General features: G+C 42.6%; 1 protein-coding gene and 1 long non-coding RNA gene across 6 annotated transcripts; both read left to right on the plus strand.

Annotated features, from left to right (window-relative positions):
- The first annotated feature begins 178 nt into the window (after positions 1-178).
- Positions 179-17056, plus strand: LOC127005425 (DNA ligase 1-like). Of its 2 annotated transcripts, none has more exons than XM_050874265.1 (19): positions 179-267; positions 2920-2997; positions 3191-3331; positions 4552-5033; positions 5755-6021; positions 6297-7041; positions 7752-7924; positions 8719-8942; positions 9701-9829; positions 10704-10843; positions 11288-11489; positions 12198-12404; positions 12677-12893; positions 13321-13427; positions 14181-14309; positions 15465-15553; positions 16125-16233; positions 16485-16577; positions 16954-17056. In XM_050874265.1, exons 1-19 carry the CDS (start codon positions 248-250, stop codon positions 17032-17034), a joined length of 3633 nt encoding a protein of 1210 aa, XP_050730222.1. In that variant the 5' UTR covers positions 179-247; the 3' UTR covers positions 17035-17056. The 2 variants fall into 2 exon arrangements, with proteins under 2 accessions (XP_050730222.1, XP_050730223.1); XM_050874266.1 differs by having other exon boundaries at positions 4552-4787.
- Positions 17057-17624: 568 nt separating this feature from the next.
- LOC127005427 (uncharacterized) lies at positions 17625-19930 on the plus strand. Of its 4 annotated transcripts, none has more exons than XR_007758515.1 (3): positions 17625-17770; positions 17928-18093; positions 18260-19930. It is a non-coding gene; the product is annotated as an uncharacterized LOC127005427 (long non-coding RNA). The 4 variants fall into 4 exon arrangements; XR_007758516.1 differs by having other exon boundaries at positions 17674-17820; positions 17978-18035; positions 18202-19930; XR_007758514.1 differs by having other exon boundaries at positions 17713-17820; positions 17978-18143; positions 18310-19930.
- The last annotated feature ends 629 nt before the right edge of the window (positions 19931-20559 follow it).

Here is a 20559-nt window from a genome sequence, read left to right on the forward strand (position 1 = left end):
TGACTACGTAGGTAAGGAATGCCTAATGCCTAATGATCAATTTTTTTTTACCATTAAATAAATACAAAAGTCTCAATATAGAACTTTAATACATTTTCGTGTGGTTTAAGTACCTAATTAACTACCTGTCTACCTTAAATAAAGCAAAATAGGACTAAAAATTTAATGGTTTGCCCGCCTGTCAGTGAAGTCGCCAACGCCACCTGTGACATCAAGATTAAGTTCAATAGCGCGGGAAACAACGGCAATGGTACAGAAGTCGATCTTGTAAGTGTATTTAAGTGCCAGTGCCGGCCTGTTTAAGTGCCTAGGAGTTCGAGGTGACTATATAAGTGGCCGTGGAGTCCTGTGGTAAGGGCGGGCAGGGCTGTAGTGAGGTAGGGTAGAGGGAAGGGTTACGCCATGTCACATCGCTAGCGGGAAGGGTTTGTTTCCTGCCTGACAACCATTATTATTACTATTATTATTATTATGGGGGCTAAGGGGTAAGGTTGGGGGTATATTCTGTTTCTGCGCGTGGTCTTAGTGCTCATCTCCGTAACGTGTGAGGCTGTGACGGGAGAGATCTCGGTAAATGTTCAGAGTTGCCCCAAAAACCCACTAACTCTTAAAAAAATCTATAGCAGCGTTTCTATCAATTTGCGATGCATATATATGGGGTTCAAAATGCATAGAATAATGACATCTAACTCATGGGAAGTACCACAGTGAGATGGGCAACTCTCTGAACATTTACCGAGATCTCTTTACCCCGACACAAGGCCAGTGGGACATGTTGAAACCTGGGTCTGGATATTAATACGCAGGGCAGCCATCAGGTGCTTAACACGCATAATAATAGCTTTAAGTAATGGAGATTGACTCCGCGCCTCCAAAAAAACGATATTTCGCCTCCATATTATAGTTGACGGACGAAATCCATGTCCCTCAACCATAACATGAAGGCGCAAGTACTTGAAAGTTGAGAAAAAGCCCTAATCCCCTTCCCTTAACGATCTTGGGGTACCCGTGGGAAATCGGGGGGGTTGGTCGGGGGAGCGGTAAATATGGAGAATCGCTACGCACCTCCAATATTGCTCCCACGGCATTACTAGCTTTGGTAAGTCTTAGGAATAGCGGCTCGTAGTGGGTGCATGTTTAGGGCACGGTGTGGTGGTAATTACAACATTTCTAGTACGTTCGACGGGGTTTTGACAAGCAGACAGGCGTGTTTATGTCACAAGGGTGTATTTTTCCGCGCGGGCTCTTCCCTTTCTTCACCCCGGAGCTCGCAGTCTCATCACTCATCGACTTAGAAGAAATCGTTTGGCCAGCGTGGAAAAATACACCCCTTGTGACATAAACACGCCTGTCCGCTTGTCAAAACCCTGTCGTACGTGCTAGAAATGTTGTAATTACCACCACCGTGCCCTAAACGCTCACCCGCTAGGAGCCGCTATTCCTAAGATTTACCCTCGCTTTTCCAAGGCATCGCATACTGTTGTCTTACTCTAGCTTTACCGGCGCATCAAACATTACTGCGTCTACAAGTGATAAGGAATAACAGATAAAATTCCTGTCCCCTTCAACAAAATTAAAACACCTGTTAGTGGGGAGGGCATGAAAGAATTATTATTGAAATGCATTTTTGTATATGTTTTATCTTGGGGAGGGGCGAGGGCGGGTAAGCCTCCTTAGGTTATAAAGTTGGGCAGCCAATGATATCTTATGTATGCCAAAGGGTATGTTTTAACAGCACCTGAGAGAGCCCCCTTCCCCCTTTCATTCCCTTTTTCCTCCTGTCAGCTGTGTGATGACATTTTCCTATCACTTATCTTTGGCCTTATCTAGAGAACTGATTGAGGATTGGAAAAAAATAAATATGATGCAGATAATGTTGAAGAAGGGTCAGCCACCTCTTGCAAAGTTAAAATACATTATCGGTATCAGGACACCTCTCCTCCTGAAATTGACCTATCTTTCGGCCACTCCTCTGTGCTTTTTATGGGAGCAGCGAATAGTGGTCTTTTTTTCATTATTGTTTCCTTCTTTCTTTTGCCCTTGAGCTGTCTCCTCTGCTGTAAAAGAAATATATAGATTCTTTATGGTACCTGAATGGAGTGAGAATGACGACATGGGTATTAGAACAGTGCTAGGACTGACAGGAGACATGAACATAGACAGATCGACAGTGAGACACATGAAAACTTATCTGGTCAAGTGCTGGACTAAAGGAAAGACTCACACAAGAATAGAAGACGGAGGGACCTGAGCAGCGATCCAAAGCTGAAACGGAACCAACAAAGAAGAAGAAGAGGAGTGGAGTAACAAATGACTTCCAAAAAATGAAAATACAAGGGGTGGGGGGGTGAGAAAGGCGAAGCTCCTCAGTTGGGGGTCAAAGGGGGTGATTCCCTCGTGTTAAATAGGTTATATTAGGTTAGGTTAGTTAAGATTTATTCAGCATGTGGTGTGGGCTGGCGGAAATAGACTGCGTGGGATGGAGTGGGGTGGGGCAGTGGTGGGGGTTGTCCAATACGCTGGCCGGTGATGACGGGTGGGGCAGGGCGGCGGTGGGGCGGGTGATGACTGGTGGGGCGGGTGATGACCGGTGGGGCAGGGCGGCGGTGGGGGCGGGTGATGACAGGTGAGAGTGGGGCGGCTGCCGTGCTCCTCAGGCATTGAATAAGTCAATCATTTAGTGATTTCTGGAAAATAAAGCTTTCCCCAGTATAAAAATCATCATACCTCGCCCAGAAATAATTGAAATAATCAGTGTCTCAAAATTAGTAGGCTACCTTCTCTTCATTAATCCCCTATGATGCTTTTCTGAGTAACCCATGATTTTTTTTTTTTTTTTTTTTTTACTTATTTGACACAATAACCTTGACCCCCCCCATTACAAGATTTCTGTAACTCTTCCCACTTTTTGTGTTCCAGGTCATTCTTCTCTGCCAAGGCAGCCGGCGCAGGAGAGGCTGAGGGCAGCAGTAGCAATGCAGGTGGTGGAGGCAGGAGGCAAGTTGTTCCAGGGCTTGCGGGCGACAGTGTTGGGATGATATCTGGAACTAAGCGCTTTTCTATCTTTTATGTGTCTTTGTACTTCTATATTTATTTTGAGTCTTGTTTTTACTTTAATCAAGAGCATATTATATTAAAGCATTAAGTCTTTTTATTTCAGTTCATTAAAAACTCGTATTCTCCCCAACAGGACCGCCGCCGCTGTTGCCAAAGAGTCGCCCGTGAAGCGGAAAGTGAACAGGAGGAGTCGCATAATTGAGAGTGACAGTGAAAGTGAACAGGAGCAGGATGAGGAGGAGGAGGAGGAGGAGGTAGAGGTGAAGAAGAATGGGTGAGGAAAAGTTACATTCAACGTATTCATCTTAGTCTTTTCCTTTTAACCCGGTAGCTGCGGGGATCATGTTTCTTAAAGGCTCCTCTAAGTGAGAATAATGAGAAAAAATCATCACTCACACAAACCATTTCATAATATATATTAACGTATTTGTGATCTGTTTATGCATCATCTATTTTGGGGGGTTTATATCATGGCAAAAATTTGGCCCGTCACTGGTACACGGTAAAGCCACAAACTTCTTTTTCTTCTTCCTTCTTCTTCTTCTTCTTCTTCATCTTCTTCTTTTTTCCTCTTCTTCTTCTTAATTTGGCCCGTCGCTGGTACCGGGTTAATAGATGATAATGCAATTTTGACCACTCTTTCGGCCACCTCTTATGATTCTTTTTGGGAGCAGCGAGTAGCGGGCTTTTTTTTATTATTGTTTAATTTTTTTTGTGCCCTTGAGCTGTCTCCTTTGTTGTAAAAAAAATCGTAAAGAGAAGGTGATGGTGATTAAGAATGGGTGTGAGTAAAACGTATTCATTGTATTATTTTCTTCTCTATACTCTTAAAGTTGATGAATAATAATCTTATCTAATGTAAAAAAGGAGGAGGAGGTAAAGAAAACGGGCATGAGAGAGAGAGTAACATTAATTCTATATATTATTCTTTCTGTTACGGCACAGTTTAAGGGGGGGTTGCCTTAAAATTAAAACATATACATTTACTTATTCTTGAGATAAATAAATAAGAGTTAGGACTTTGTTTTCAGTTAGGGGATGTTAATAGAAAGAAGAACAATGGTTTAATGGAAGAGGTACAGGAAGAAAATGGGGTTATGGTTGCTGGGGATGAGGTTTAAGGGGGGCTACTCTAAAATTTAAGGGAAATGGGGTCAGAGTTGCCTTAATAAATACGAATCTAATCTCCTTGTAATATTCAGATTCTTCTCTCTATTCTCTCGTTCTAGATATATTTTTTTTCTGTTACAGCAAAGTTTAATAAATACAAATCTAATCTACTTGTAATATTCAGATTCTTCTCTCTATTCTCTCGTTCCAGATATTATTTTTTCTGTTACGGCAAAGTTTAATAAATACGAATCTAATCTACTTGTAATATTCAGATTCTTCTCTCTTTTCTCTCATTCCAGATATTATTTTTTCTGTTACGGCAAAGTTTAATAAATACGAATCTAATCTACTTGTAATATTCAGATTCTCTCTTCCTTTCAGCGACGTGGAGGAGAGAACCAAAGGAGTTAAAGGAATCGAGAGCAGTACACGCAAGAAGCTGGACCAGTGGAGATTTGACAAAAAGGAAGAAGAAGAAAATGAAGAAAAGGCGGAGGAGGAAAAGGAAAATGTAAAATCCAACAATACCCCCAAGGAAACACCAGATGGAAAGAAGGGAAAAGGGAAGAATGAGAAGAAGGAAAAAACACCAAAGAAGGAAGGAAAGACCCCAAAAGGTAAGAAAACGGAAACAACGAAAATGGAGAATGGGAAGATGACAGAGGAAGAGAAGATGGAAGTGGAGGAAGATGAGAAGAGGGAGAAGAAGGAAGCTGGTGAGGATAAGAGGAAGAAGGGGGAGGAAGAGGAGATGGGTGGGCATCCTTCCTCTTCCTTCATCACCCCCAAGAAAGAGTTGCAGGCTCCTCTTGGGAAGTCTCCCGGATTCACTCCCGAGACTGTCCCGCCCTTAAGGAAAACAGGTACGCTCCTCTTTATTCCTCTTCTTTTTCCTCTTGTTTTCATCCCTTTTCCTCTTACTTTCCCCTTTTTTGTATTTTTTTTTTCCCCACCCTCGAGGAAAACAGGTATGCTCCTCTTCCTCTTCTTTTTCCTCTTGTTTTCATCCTTTTTCCTCTTACTTTCCCCTTTTTTTTGTATTTTTCTTTTTCCTTTTTTTCTCATTCCTTTTTGTCCTCTTCCTACTCCTCTTTATTTCTTTTTTCTCTTTTTCCTCTTGTTTTCCTCTTTTTTCCTCTTACTTTCCCCTTTTTTTTGTATTTTTCTTTTCCATTTTTTTCTCATTCCTTTTTGTCCTTTTCCTCCTCCTCCTCTTGATTTCTTCCTCTTGCTATTTCCTCTTTGTTATCCAGTTTCTTCTTTTTCCTCTTGTTTTCCTCGTTTTTCCCTCTTACTTTCCCCTTTTTTATGTATTCTTCTTTTTCCTTTTCTTTCTCATTCCTTTTTGTCCTCTTCCTTCTCCTCCTCTTGATTTCTTCCTCTTTGTTATCCAGTTTGTTCCTTTTTTTCTCTTCCTTTTCTTCCTCTTTTTTTTTCTTCAACTTCAACTTCTTCTTTTCTTCCTTTTTTGATTATTTTTTTACTGTATCAAAAAGTAACAGCTGAGAGAGAGAGAGAGAGAGAATTAATAGTTATCCCACAATTTTTTTTTATTTATTTATTTATTTATTTTTTTTTTTTTAGCCCAGAAGAGGAAAAGTGGAGGCATGGAAGAAAGTCCGGCAAATGGAACGAAGAAACAGAAGAAGGAAGAGAAGAAGGAGGAAGACAAGGAAGACAGAACCCCCAAACAAAGGAGAACAAGGAAGAAGTTGATTGAGTCTGATAGCGAGGAGGAAGAGGTGGAGAAGAAGGAGGAGGAGGAGGAAGACAAGGAAGAAAAAGGAGGAAAAGAGAAGAAAACATCACCGGCGCAAAGACCAAAACCAGCGTCCATTCATAGTTTCTTCAGTAAGTTGTTGTTATTTTTATTATTATTATTATTATTATTATTATTATTATTATTATTAGTGAATTTTTTGAGGCATATTTTAAGAGGTACTGTTCCATTCCTTCTTATATAATTAAATTTTTTCTTCTTTTCTTCTTCTTCTTCTTCTTCTCCTCCTTTTCTTTCTCTTCTTTCTTCTCTTGTTCTTCTTCTTCTCCAACTTTCCTTCCTCTTCCTCCTCTTTATAAAACTTGCCTTCCTCCTCCTCCTCCTCCTCCTCCTCTTCTTTTTCCAGCTGTCAGCAAGAGCAAACCCAAGGAGAAGAAGGAGGAATTAGAAGAAGAGGAGGAGAAGATGGAAGTGGAAGAGGAAGAGGAGCACTCCACATCACCACAGAAGAAACAGAGGGAGGGAAGAGGAAGAGGAGGAGGAGGAGGAGAAAATGCAGTCTCACGCATCAAAATGGAGTGGGAGTCGGAAGAGGAAGAGGAGGAGGAAGAAGAAGGAGGTGGAGGAGGAGGAGGAGGAGGGAAGAAAAAAGCAGTGAAGGAATTCCCGAAGACAAAGAAGGAGGAAGAGAAGAAGAAGGGAAAAGGAAAGAAAGTAAAGGAGGAGGAGGAGGAGGAGGAGGAGGAAGAGGAAGAAGGAGGAGGAGGAGGGAAGAAAGCAATGAAGAAATCCCCAAAGACAAAGAAGGAGGAAGAGAAGAAGAAGGGAAGAGGAAAGAAGGGAAAGGAAGAGAAGGAGGAGGAGGAGAAGAAAGGAAAAGGGAGGAAAACGAAAAAGGAAATGAAGGAGGAGGAGGAAAAGGAGGAAAAAGACAAGGAAAACACCTCAAAAATCACCCCAAAAAAGGAAAAAGAAGAGGAAGAGGAGGAGAAGAAGACGCTGAAGAAGGAGGAAGGGCCAAAGAAGACTCTCGTTAATCCCTTTGCCGCGAGAATGTCGGGGTCATCGGGGAGTGACGCCGGGGCCGATTATAACCCCAGAAAAGGAAACTACCACCCGATAGATGACGCCTTCTGGACTAAGGGACAAAAGTAAGTATCTCTTGCTAAATCAGTTTCCTCAAGGTTGGGCGTTCTGTGTCATCTCTGCCATTTCTCTTCCCCCCGCCCATGCTGTCCATATACAGGGGCCTTGTCCGCCCTTGTATGGAGTATGCATCTCATGTGTCTTAAGGTTGGTATTTTAAGACAATTTCGCTTCTCACATCAACTATTTCAAAAGGTCAAAGAGGGGATTAATCGGGTTCTAATGAGTGTTTCTTTAGGTTCATGGTCCAGAAGAAGGGTCACACTACCACCAGGGTCATAAAACTACTTCTGGAAATGCCCACAACACCTATGAAAGCCTTGTCAAATATGTGTTTCTTTAGGTTCATGGTACAGAAGAAGGGTCAAACTACCACCAGGGTCATAAAACTACTTCTGGAAATGCCCACAACACCTATGAAAGCCTTGTCAAATATGTGTTTCTTTAGGTTCATGGTACAGAAGAAGGGTCAAACTACCACCAGGGTCATAAAACTACTTCTGGAAATGCCCACAACACCTATGAAAGCCTTGTCAAATATGTGTTCTTAGGCGGTGAAATGTCCCTAAGGCTCTTCGTCTCATCAACTCCTCTCATATTACTGACAGTCTTCGACCTCTCAAATTCCACCACAGTGTTGCATCAGTCTTCTATCGGTACTTTCATGGTGACTGCTCCTCTGAACTTGCTGATTTTATGCCTCCTCCCCCTTCAGAGTGCCGTACCTGGCCCTGGCGAAGACCCTTGAGGCGATAGAGGAGACCAGCGGCCGCCTGAAGATGGTGGAGATCCTTGCCAACTTCCTGCGTTCCGTCATTGTCCTGTCCCCTGATGACCTGCTCTTCTGCGTGTACCTGTGTCTGAACAAGGTGGCGCCCGCTTTTGAAGGTGAGAGGGAGGCTGGAGGGAGGGGGAGGGCTTGAGAGAGAGGTTGATGAAAGAAGGGAGAGTTATTTGGGGAAGGGAGATTAAAGACGGGAAAGGACTTGGTAGAGGAGTGGATTTAAGAACAGGGAGAGGGAGATGAAAGGAGGGAAAAAGAGAGGAGAGGAAGGAGGAAGGTTGAGTATGAGAGACAAAAGAGAGTGAAAGAGGGAAGGAAGAAAGTTAATGAGAAAAGGAGGAAAAGTTTTAGAGAGAGGGGGAAGGAAGAAAGTGAAGGAGGAAAGGAGGAAAAGTTTTAGAGAGAGAGGGAAGGAAGAAAGTGAATAAAGAAAGGAAGGAGAGAAGGAGGAAAAGTTATAGAGAGAGGGGGAAGGAGGAAAGGAGGAGAAGTTTTAGAGAAGGAGGGAAGGAAGAAAGTGAATAAGGAAAGGAAGGAGAGAAGGAGGAAAAGTTATAGACAGAGCGAAGGAAGAAAGTGAATGAGGAAAGGACGGAGAAAAGGAGGAAAAATTTTAGAGGAGGAGGGAAGGAAGAAGGGAAGGGGAAGAGAGGGAACGATGAGCAAAAAGTTAAAAAAAAAGTAAAAAACTTGAAAGGGAAGAAATTTAACCTAACCTAACCTAACTATCAAAACACCTCTCCACCCGAAATTGACCTCTCTTTTGGACACACTTTACTTTTGTCTGTTGTGGGAGCGGTGAGTAGCAGGCTTTTATTTTTCTACACTCTTTTTGTTGCCCTTGAGCTGTCTCTTGTAAAAAATTAAAACTAACTCACCCATCTCCCTTCACACCCAGGCTTGGAGCTCAGAATCGGGCCCACCATCCTCATCCGTGCCATTGCCCAGGCATCCGGACGCAGCGCCGACAAGATCAAGGCGGATGCGGAGAGGCTGGGTGACCTTGGGGTGGTTGCGGAGATGTCGCGCTCCAACCAGCGGGTCATGATACAGCCCGCCAAGCTCACCGTGCCGGGCGTCTTCCATAAGCTGAAGGAGATTGCGCTGATGACAGGGCATGCGGTGGGTTATGTAGGGCTGTTTGGTGGGGGAGAGTGGGAAGGAAGGGGGTTGGAATTTTGGGGGGAAGGAGAAAGGGAGTGGTGGTTTTGAATTGGTGGGAGGAGGTTAAGGGGGCATTTTGGAATGAGATAGGGGGCTTTTTTGGAAATGAGGAGATTAAGGGGGGCATTTTGGAATGAGATGGGGGGGGAATGAGGAGGTTAAGGGGGCATTTTGGAATGAGATTGGGGGCTTTTTTGGAAATGAGGAGATTAAGGGGGCATTTTGGAATGAGATGGGGGGAATGAGGAGGTTAAGGGGGCGTTTTGGAATGAGATTGGGGGCTTTTTTGGAGGGAAATGAGGAGGTTAAGGGGGCATTTTGGATTGAGATGGGGGGCTTTTTTGGGGGGAAATGAGGAGGTTAAGGGAGTGTTTTGGAATGAGAAAAAGAGTGTTGATTGTGAATGGAGGGAAGGGCTATTCCTTGACAATTATTTCTTTTCTCCATTTTCCAGTCCTAGAGAAAGAATAGAGACCAACTGCTATTGTACATATTATCCATCACTATTAGACTCATCATTCTCCTGTTGCTTCGCCCACAACCAGTCTCTCTGTTTCCCATTTCCAGCATTCCCTAACCAAGAAAATCAAGATGCAAAACTGTTAATCTGATATCCTCCCCCATTTCTTCAACCTAACCGTTTCCCTTTTCCCTATGTCCCTTCAGCCCCATGCCTCATCTCCCCTTAACTCATTGACCCATTCCCCCGTTTCCAGTCCCAGACCAAGAAGATCGACATGGTTAAGGGCATGTATGTAGCCTGCCGATACTGTGAGGCCAAGTATCTCATCCGCTCGCTCGGTGGAAAGCTGCGCGTGGGCTTGGCGGAACAGTCGGTCTTGCAGGTGAGAAGGGTAGGGAGTGGTAGAGAGAGGGAGGAGGAGGAAGGGAGAGTAGGGTGAGGCTGAGAGAGGGAAGGGAAGGGAGGAAGAATAAAGGGATGGAGAGAAGGAGGGAGAAAGAGCATGGGAGGAAGGAAGAATGGTGGAGATAGGGAGAGAGAAGGAGACAGGGAGGAAGTGAAGGAAGAAGAGACAGGATGGTGGAGAGAAGAGAAAGGGGAGAGAAAAAGGGAGTGGAGAGAGTTAAGGAAGGGAGGAGGAAGAGGAAGATGAAAAGACAGGGAGGAAAGGGAGAAAAACAGGGTAAGGGGAGGAAGAAGAAGGAAGAGAGAGAGGGAGGGAAAGGAGGAGGAAGGAATAGTGGGGTGAGGCTGGGAGAGGGAGGAAGAAAAAAGGGAATGGAGAGAAGGAGGAAGGAAGGAGGGAGGTAATCATAAATAGACATGATTAAGGAAAAGGAGGAGGAAGGAGGAGGAGGGTGAGGCCGAGAGAGGGAGGAAGAAAAAAGGGAATGGAGAGAAGGAAGAAGGAAGGAGGGAGGTGGAAAGGGAGGAAATAGGAGGAGGAAGGAGGAGGAGGGTGAGGCCGAGAGAGGGAGGAAGAAAAAGGGAATGGAGAGAAGGAAGAAGGAAGGAGGGAGGTGGAAAGGGAGGAAATAGGAGGAGGAGGGTAAGGCCGAGAGAGGGAGGAAGAAAAAGGGAATGGAGAGAAGGAGGGAGAAAGGAGGAAGGACAGAGTTTATAATAGATAGACATAACTAAGCAATTCTATCGATAACCCAAACATTATTCCATTTTTTCTCTCCCTCCGTCATTCACACACTAACCCAATCTCCCTCTCTATCCCCTAACTCTCCGTTCCCTCCCTTCCCCCCCAGGCCATAGCGCAGGCATGTTTCCTCACCCCCCCAGGCCAGGACTACCCGCCTGAGGTCCTGGACGCTGGTGCCGGCAGGAGCGCAGAGAAGGTGAAGGCTGAGGTGGATGAGTATGCGCTTATTCTCAAGACGACTTATTGGTGGGTGGCTTGTGTGTGTGTGTGTGTGTGTGTGTGTGTGTGTGTGTGTGGAAGAAGAAAGAAAAGAAGAGAGAGAGAGAAAACAAAAGGATAAGAAAGATGATTTGAATTTTGAACAAGAAGAAGAAGGAAGGAAGGAAAAGGAGGATGAAAGGGAGGAAGGAAGGAAGGAAAGGGAACATCTCATTTATCTTTTCTACGTTAACTTATTTCCCCGCTTAGAACGCTAGTGAAGTCCCTCATCTCTCTACCTCATCCGTGTGTGTGTGTGTGTGTGTGTGTGTGTGTGTGTGTGTGTGTGTGTGTTGTTCATTCATTTCCTCACAAGCTTAATTTTCTGTTCATCTCATTTATCTTTTCATTAACTTTATTTCCTCACTTAGAATGAAAAATAAATAAATAAATAAATTACACCTCATTTCCCACTCCTTCGCCTCCTTCCAGCGAGTTCCCCTCCTACGACAAGATCATCCCCGTGCTGCTGAAGGAGGGGCTGAAGGAGCTGCCCAACCACTGCTGCCTCACCCCCGGCGTACCCCTGAAGCCCATGTTGGCGCATCCCACGACGGGCGTCTCTGAGGTGCTCAAGCGCTTCGAGAATGCCAAGTTCACCTGCGAGTTTAAGTACGACGGAGAGCGAGCGCAGGTGAGGAGGAGGTGGTGTGGGGTGTGGATGGCGAGGGGGGTGGGTGGATGAGGTGGAATGAGTGGGAGGTGGATTTGGTGATGTTTTTATGATTTTCTCGACTTTATTTATTTATTTTTTTTTCCTTTTTATTTCTGTCCTATTTTCTGTTTTAATATATACTCAATTTTCTACTATTCTTTATCCTTCTCTGCTTCCATCTTTCCATCCTATTCTTCATCTATTTCTTCTTCTCATTTTTCCTCCTTTTTCTCTCCTCCTCCTTTGTTTTTTCCTTATTCTTTTATTTTTCTCCATTCTCCTCTTTCCTCTTCTCCATCTGTTTCTTCTTCTCTCATTCCACTTTCTTTTTTCCCTGTTCATCCTCTTCTGTTTCCTCTCCTCCTTGTTCTGTTTTCCTCTTCCTTTCATTCTCTATTCTCTCCTGTTCCTTCTTTTTCTTCATCTTTTTCATCTACTTCTCATCCAATTCACACGTTCTCCCCTTCTTCTGTTTTCATTCCCTTCTGTTTCCTCTCTACTCCTTCCTTTTTCTCTCCTTTTTATTCTCTATCCTCCTCTTCCTTCTTTTTAACCTTCATCTTTTCATTTATTTCTCCTCCAATTCACCTGTTTCCTCTCTACTCTTTCCTTTTTCTCTTCCTTTCATTCTCTTATCCCTTCTTCTCCCTCTTCATCTTCATCACCCGTTCTCGCCCTCGTCCGCAGATCCACCTGAAGGAAGACGGGACCATCAACATCTACAGCCGGAACCAGGAAGACAACACCTCCAAGTACCCGGACATCATCGCGCGCTTCAAGAACGGAGTCGGCAAGGACGTCAAGTCGTGCGTGATCGACTCGGAGGCGGTGGCTTACGACAGGGAGAAGAAGCGCATCCTCCCCTTCCAAGTCCTGAGCACGAGGAAAAAGAAGGTAGGTGAGGGGATGTCAGTGCTAGATAAGTAAGGAGGAGGAGAAGGAGAAGGTAGTTGGATAAAGATTTAGAGATGGTTAGAGAGTTATGGGCATTTCCAGGGGTAGCTTTATGACCCTGGTGGTAGTGTGACCCTCCCTCTGTACTGTGAACCTATAAAAACACTCATTAGTATCTGATTGACCCCCTCTTTGACCTTTAGAAATAGCCGATGTTAGTAGCGAAAGTATCTTATAATGCCGATCGAACACCCCTTCTTCCCTACCCCCAGGATGCGCACGAGAGCGAGATCACGGTACAGGTGTGTGTGTTCCCCTTCGACCTGCTGTACCTCAATGGGGAGCCGCTGGTGCGCGAGCCTTTCGAGCGGCGCCGGCAGCTGCTGCGGGAGAACTTCACGGAGGTTGAGGGCGAGTTCATGTTTGCGCAGAGCATGGACGCCACCAACACCGAGGACATTGAGGAGTTCCTGGAGGAGTCCATTAAAGGTAAGGGGTGGTGGTGATCCTTTTATATGTACTTTTTCTTTTGCTTTCTTATACTTTTTTCAGCTTTTTTTTTTCAGATTTTTATTTTTTTTTTATTTTTATTTTTTTTTATTATTTACTTTTTCAGGATTCAGATTTTTGTCTATTTATTTACTTTTTACTTACTTTTTCAACACGCAGTTTTCTTGTTTTGTTTTTATACTTTTCTCCACTCTTTCAGCATTCTTTTTTTCTTCATTTTTCAACAGGTATATAGTTTTTCTTTTTCTTCTTTTCTTACAGCATAGGAGACACCCTTTTGACACTCCAGTCTCATTAAGTAATTGTGTCGGCAATCTATTCAGTCCCCTACAAGAACAAAAAGGACAATCTATTATACCCTATTAACTCCAGCCATATATATTAACAACATCACCCTCGTCACCAGGTAACTGCGAGGGTCTGATGGTGAAGACGCTGGACGTGGAGGCAACGTACGAGATAGCCAAGCGCTCCCGGAACTGGCTCAAGCTGAAGAAGGATTACCTGGACGGGGTCAGTACTTAACACACTAATTAGTACCTGTGACTCTTATTATTTTATGAATTAATCAGTTTCTTGGTTAATACAATATGTTCAGTGTTTCTTGTGGTAGTAGAGCGACAGGCTGGCCATTTTCTCGCTCCCTCTCTCAGAACCTTATTTTAAAACCTCAATTATTTCCTTTGCACCTCATCTCCCACCAATATGATAAAGGTGAGGTGTTGATTAGTGTATATAGTTTACCTGGTGGCCATGGCAGGGGAATAAGTGTTGAAATAGCCTTAAAAATCACTAAAATATGAGGCTTGGTGACGGACAGGGTAGCCATTTTCTCTCTCCCCATGGAAGTAGAGGGATAGGCTACTGGGAAAAAGGGGAGATAACGGAAAGGGGAGAAAGGGAGAAGATAAGGAAGAGGAGAAAATGGGAGAGTACGGAAGATGGAAAGGGGAGAAGAATAAGAATAGGGGAGAAAGGGAGAAGATAAGGAAGAGGAGAAAATGGGAGAATACAGAAGATGGAAAGGGGAGAAGAATAAGAATAGGGGAGATAGGGAGAAGATAAGGAAGAGGAGAAAATGGGAGAGTACGGAAGATGGAAAGGGGAGAAGAATAAGAATAGGGGAGAAAGGGAGAAGATAAGGAAGAGGGGAGAATAGAAATACCGGGCCTAAAGAGGGGACTGGTCTGGCGCATCACCTCCATCTTAACAATGCCTGACTTTCCTTCACACTTATCTCTCATTAACTTAACATTTCTGTCTCAGGTGGGCGACACAATTGACGCCGTGGTCATCGGGGGTTACCTGGGCAAGGGCAAGAGGGCAGGTAACTATGGGGGCTTCCTGCTGGCCTGCTACGATGAGGACAATGAGGAGTACCAGTCACTGTGTAAGGTAAGGATACCAACACTACCATCCCCACTCATGCATGGTATTGTCTCAGTAATTAAAATCGACTTGATGCTTAACCCGGTAGCAGCGACGGGCCAAATTTGTGGCTTTACCGTGTACCAGCGATGGGCCAAATTTGTGGCTTTACCGTGTACCAGCGATGGGCCAAATTTGTGGCTTTACCGTGTACCAGCGATGGGCCAAATTTGTGGCTTTACCGTGTACCAGCGATGGGCCAAATTTGTGGCTTTACCGTGTAGCAGCGACGGACCAAATTTGTGGCTTTACCGTGTACCAGCGACGGACCAAATTTGTGGCTTTACCGTGTACCAGCGACAGGTCAGATTTGTGGCTTTACTGTGTACCAGCGACGGGCCAAATTTGTGGCTTTACCGTGTACCAGCGACAGGTCAGATTTGTGGCTTTACCGTGTAGCAGCGACGGGCCAAATTTGTGGCTTTACCATGTACCAACAACGGGCCAAATTTGTGGCTTTACCATGTAGCAGCGACGGGCCAAATTTGTGGCTTTACCGTGTACCAGCAACGGACCAAATTTGTGGCTTTACCGTGTACCAGCGACGGACCAAATTTGTGGCATGATATAAACCCCCCAAAATAGATGATGCATAAACTGACCACAAATGCATTGATATATATTATAAAATGGTTTGTGTGAGTGATGATTTTTTTTGCATTTTTCTCGCTTTGAGGGGCCTGCAAGAAACATGATCCCCGCTGCTACTGGGTTAATTCTGTGTATTCGCATGTAAATTCTTCCACTGTAAAAGAATATGATGATTAAAATGAAGGTTCAGTGAAAGGGCATTGAAATTAAGTAAAGGGAAGGGTAGGAAATTAGGTAATACTGAATGAAAGTGGAAGAATTATAACTGAACAAAAGGGGAAGTTGAAATATGGCAAATAACAAGTGGAGATATAGAGAGATAATGTAATAACAGGAAGGATAGATAAATAGTTTACAGTTCTTTTTTTTTTTTTTTTTTTTTTTTTTTCATGGGAGCGACAAGTAGCGGGCCTTTTTTTCCACTTTTTGTTGCCCTTGAGCCGTCTCCTTCGCTGTGAAAACAAAACAAAAACTTGATCCTTTGTATGTGCAGTTAAATCCCTTCACTTATGATTTTTGTTTGTGGGCCAGATTGGGACCGGCTTCAGCGAGGAGGATCTGGCCAAACACACGGAGTTCTTCAAGCAACACCTCATCGACAAACCCAAGTCCTACTACAGGTGGGTTTGTGTTGTCCTATAAGTGTGGTATATTGTGTATGTGTGTATGTGTGTGTTTCCTAAGCCTATCTGCACATACCTGACAAACTTTATTAATTTACTTTAGACTCCAGGAAACTATGTGCTAATGTTTAACTTTTTTTTTTGTATTTTGTGGTCAGTAAACTATATCTGTGTGTGTGTGTGTGTGTGTGCGCGCATTTACTAAGCTGACCTGTATATGTGTGTGTTTGTGTGTGTGTGTGTGTGTGGAGTAAACACGTTTTTTTTTGTGTGTGTGTATTTTGTGGTCAGTAAACTATATCTATGTGTGTGTGTGTGTGTGTTTACTAAGCTCAACTGTATGTGTGTGTGTGTGTGTTTACTAAGCTCAACTGTATGTGTGTGTGTGTGTGTGTGTGTGTGTGTGTGTGTAGTAAGATACCTTTTTTTTTGTATTTTAAGGAGTAAATTATTATCTATCCATGTGTGTGTACAGTTATTAAGCTGACCTGTGTGTGTGTGTGTGTGTGTGTGTGTGTGTGTGTGTGTGTGTGTGTGTACCAAGCTCACCTGTTTACACACCCGGCAGGTTTGACAATGCAGTGGCGCCGGATCACTGGTTTGACGCGGTGCAGGTGTGGGAGATCAAATGTGCTGACCTCTCCATCTCCCCTGTGCACAAGGCCGCCCAGGGCATCGTAAGTCTCTCTGACCTATGACCTGACCTGACCTTGTTTTGAATTATGACCTTGTGTTCTTTGCAGCTTCCTAGGCCAAGCAAACTTAACTTTTCCTGCACGGTGATTGGCTGCCTCTTGGCCACACAAAATTCAGAGCATGAGGGAGTGTAGCCACCTGTAATATCCTAATGAAACAGACTATATCATTCCACCATCTCCGTCTTCTTGTCCATCCGTTTCTAATATCTAATCCATCCATCATTTCACAGGTGGATAAGGAGAAGGGCATCTCACTCAGATTCCCAAGGTTTTTGCGGATCAGAGAAGACAAGACCCCAGAGAACGCAACCTCAGCCTCACAGGTAGGTTGGCATGGTGCTGGGGTGTTGGCGACAGTGGTGGAGGTGGGCAGTGGTTGAGAGGGTATGGTGGTGGTGTTGGCAACAGTGATGGAGGTGTGCAGTGGTTGAGAGGGTATGTGGTGGTGTTGGCGACAGTGGTTGAGAGGGTATGGTGGTGGTGTTGGCGACAGTGGTGGAGGTGGGCAGTGGTTGAGAGGGTATGTGGTGGTGTTGGCGACAGTGGTGGAGAGGGTATGGTGGTTGTGTTGGCGACAGTGGTGGAGAGGGTATGGTGGTTGTGTTGGCGACAGTGACGGAGCTGGGTAGGGGTGGAGAGGGTATGGCAGTGGTGGAGGTGGTTGACTAATGATAATGATGACCTCGCTCTCCCTCGCAGATCGCCGAGCTCTACAGGAGTCAGGACCAAATCAAGAACAGCAAGGCGGACAATGCTGGAGATGAGGAGGACTTCTACTAAAGGATGGGGATGACCTACGACGTACGGATAACCTTTTCGTTCCCTGCTCGGACAGAACCTAAAAGTAATTACCAAGGATTCTAGTGCTTATTAAATCCAGCATTAATATTACTCAGACTCACAGTTAAAGTTCAGATGTAACCTAAAGTATAGTTTATTTAAGTCCACTGGTAAATTATGTGAATGAAAAGAGGTTAGGAAAATTGTAAATACTAGATGAAGGTGTAGAAGAATATGGTGATTTAATTGGAGGTACAGTGAACGGACATTGAAATTAAGTAAAGGGAAGGGTAGGAAATTAGGTAGTACTGAAATAAAAGTGAAAAAAAAGGGGAAGTTGAAAAGAGGTTTGGAATATTAGTTATTTAGATGAAAGTGTAAAAGGATATGATGATTAAAATGAAGGTACAGTGAAAGGACATTGAAATTAAGTAAAGGGAAGGGTAGGAAATTAGGTAATACTGAATGAAAGTGGAAAAATTATACCTGAAAAAAAGGGGAAGTTGTAAAGAGGTTTGGAATATTAGTTATTTAGATGAAAGTGTAAAAGGATATGATGATTAAAATGAAGGTACAGTGAAAGGACATTGAAATTAAGTAAAGGGAAGGGTAGGAAATTAGGTAATACTGAATGAAAGTGAAAAAATTATACCTGAAAAAAAGGGGAAGTTGAAAAAGATTACGAATAATATGTATTTAGATGAAAGTGTAAAAGGATATGATGATTAAAATGAAGGTACGGTGAAAGGACATTGAAGTTAAGTAAAGGGAAGGGTAGGAAATTAGGTAATACTGAATGAAAGTGAAAATATTAAAACTGAAAAAAAGGGGAAGTTGAAAGAGATTACGAATATTATGTATTTAGATGAAAGTGTAAAAGAATTAAAATGAAGGTACATGGAAAGGACATTGAAATTAAGTAAAGGGAAGGGTAGGAAATTAGGTAATACTGAATGAAAGTGAAAAAATTATACCTGAAAAAAAGGGGAAGTTGAAAAGAGGTTTGGAATATTATGTATTTAGATGAAAGTGTAAAAGGATATGATGATTAAAATAGAGGTACGGTGAAAGGACATTGAAGTTAAGTAAAGGGAAGGGTAGGAAATTAGGTAATACTGAATGAAAGTGAAAATATTAAAACTGAAAAAAAGGGGAAGTTGAAAAGAGATTACGAATATTACGTATTTAGATGAAAGTGTAAAAGGATATGGTGATTAAAATAGAGGTACAGGGAAAGGACATTGAAATTAAGTAAAGGGAACGGTAGGAAATTAGGTAATGCAAATTGAAAGTGAAAAAATGATAATTGAAAAAAAGGGGAAGTTGAAAAGAGATTACGAATATTATGTATTTAGATGAAAGTGTAAAAGAATTAAAATGAAGGTACAGGGAAAGGACATTGAAATTAAGTAAAATAATAAGTGGAGGTATAGAAAGATAATGGAATAACAGGAAGAGGAGATAAATAGATAAATAAAGCAAGTAAGAAATGATAAAAAGGTAAGTACATATATTTTTACCATTAATATTATCATCATTATTATTTTTATTGTTATTATTACTGTTATTATTATTACTTTAGGAATGAGTACAAAAAAAGGATAGCTGTACTTTTATTTTTTTCATTATTGTTGAAGGAAAGTAGAAAATTAGGCAAAGTACTTTTTATAGTCACTTTTTATGTATGTATGATAGCATAAGACCTTTGCAATACACTTAATAATAATATATATATGTGTGTGTGTTGACATTTCCAGATACATTACTCTATACAAAGGGCCTCACTGTTGCCAGATTATCGTACCCAGAGCATAGTATCTACTGGTTTCTGACTTCTGATACCCTACGCCCCTGTCCACCCAGCAGTGAATGGGTACCAAGTATTAATCGGGGGTCGTGTCCCGTCTCCTGGGATCTGTTACCTTCTATAATTCCTTCCCCATCCTGTCTCTCCGGCATATGACCACAGATGTTGCGCCGACTAAACGAAACTTTCCAACCAGTTTCTGACGCCTAACTATTGCCAAGAAACATCAGAAGCTAGCTCTTTTAACGATAACTATAAATGAGTTTCGTTATTGGAGCCCAGAAGACAGTTTTGGGGTAGGATGTTGGGAAATATAAACGGCTGAGTACGACAGTCTGGCAATGTTGAAGGGGCTCTGTTTGGGGTCTTTTTTGAGAGGGTTTTGACACGACTATAAATATATTACTGGATGCTAGAAGTTGATTCCGTTCTAAGGGTTTGAATGCTTCTTTATGGATTCTGGGAAGAGGATCTGAATGTATGTATGTGAGAATGTGTATGTGTGTTTTTTGTGAGGGTTTTGGCACAACTATAAATATATTACTGGATGCTAGAAGTTGATTCCGTTGTAAGGGTTTGAATGCTTCTTTATGGATTCTGGGAAGAGGATCTGAATGTATGTATGTGAGAATTTGTATGTGTGTTTTTTGTGAGGGTTTTGGCACGACTATAAATATATTACTGGATGCTAGAAGTTGATTCCGTTGTAAGGGTTTGAATGCTTCTTTATGGATTCTGGGAAGAGGATCTGAATGTATGTATGTGAGAATTTGTATGTGTGTTTTTTGAGAGGGTTTTGGCACAACTATAAATATATTACTGGATGCTAGAAGTTGATTCCGTTGTAAGGGTTTGAATGCTTCTTTATGGATTCTGGGAAGAGGATCTGAATGTATGTATGTGAGAATTTGTATGTGTGTTTTTTTATGCTTAAGAAACCTCATTGTCTACCAGAATGTATTTTTTTATGTATCTAAATTCTTTCATTCTTCTCTACGGAAATACAAGAAGTAGACTCAAGGTTTTAAATAAGAGGTGAGAAAATGATAGTAACCAGATATACTGTTTTAAATAAAGGTGTGATTTTAATGGGTGACCTTATTCATTCTCCTAGTAAATATAAGAAAAAAAAAATATGATGGGCAATACTTAGAACACAAATACAGAGTTAATATTGTTTTAAAAAGGTCGTGATTTTGTATGTAACCTCATTTTTGATCCTCCCGATAAAATGTAAAAAAAGTTAAGTTATAATTGAAAACCAGGAAGGAGGGAAGAATAAAGAGAAGGAGCGGAAGACTGGGATGTTTGTAGGAAGAATAGGATTGGAGGGAAGGAGGAGGTGAGGAGCGGAAGGCTGGCATGTTGGTAGGAAGAATGGGATTGGAGGGAAGAGAAAGGAAGGAGGTAAGGAGCAGAAGATTCATGTTTGTAGGAAAAGTGGGGCTGGAAGAAAGGAGAAGAGTAATTTCACGCATTATAGAATATGTGTTTTCTTATATGTTTCAGCTGAGTCTTCATTTCCTCTTCACTAGTCTTTCAAAATGGGGAGAAAGAAAATAATAATAATTGCCAAGTCCAGGATTAGTTAATAGACAAGTGAGGGAGTCTAGAGTGAGATGGTTTGGACGTGTGGAGGACATGCTGGCCTGACCTACTTTTGAGGAATTTGTCACTATAAAAAATTGGAAATTTTGATAAGTGAGAAGTTTAGGGAA

The sequence above is a fragment of the Eriocheir sinensis genome, chromosome 30, assembly GCF_024679095.1.
Source record: "Eriocheir sinensis breed Jianghai 21 chromosome 30, ASM2467909v1, whole genome shotgun sequence".
NCBI classification, from domain to species: Eukaryota; Metazoa; Arthropoda; class Malacostraca; order Decapoda; family Varunidae; genus Eriocheir; species Eriocheir sinensis.

Bases quoted from the DNA above. Each gene is read 5' to 3' on its own strand.
- LOC127005425 (XM_050874265.1), top strand. From the start codon at position 248: ATGGTACAGAAGTCGATCTT. The intron at 7,925-8,718 runs GTGAGAGGGAGG...CTTCACACCCAG, and splicing joins GGTGGCGCCCGCTTTTGAAG to GCTTGGAGCTCAGAATCGGG. The intron at 16,578-16,953 runs GTAGGTTGGCAT...TCTCCCTCGCAG, and splicing joins ACGCAACCTCAGCCTCACAG to ATCGCCGAGCTCTACAGGAG.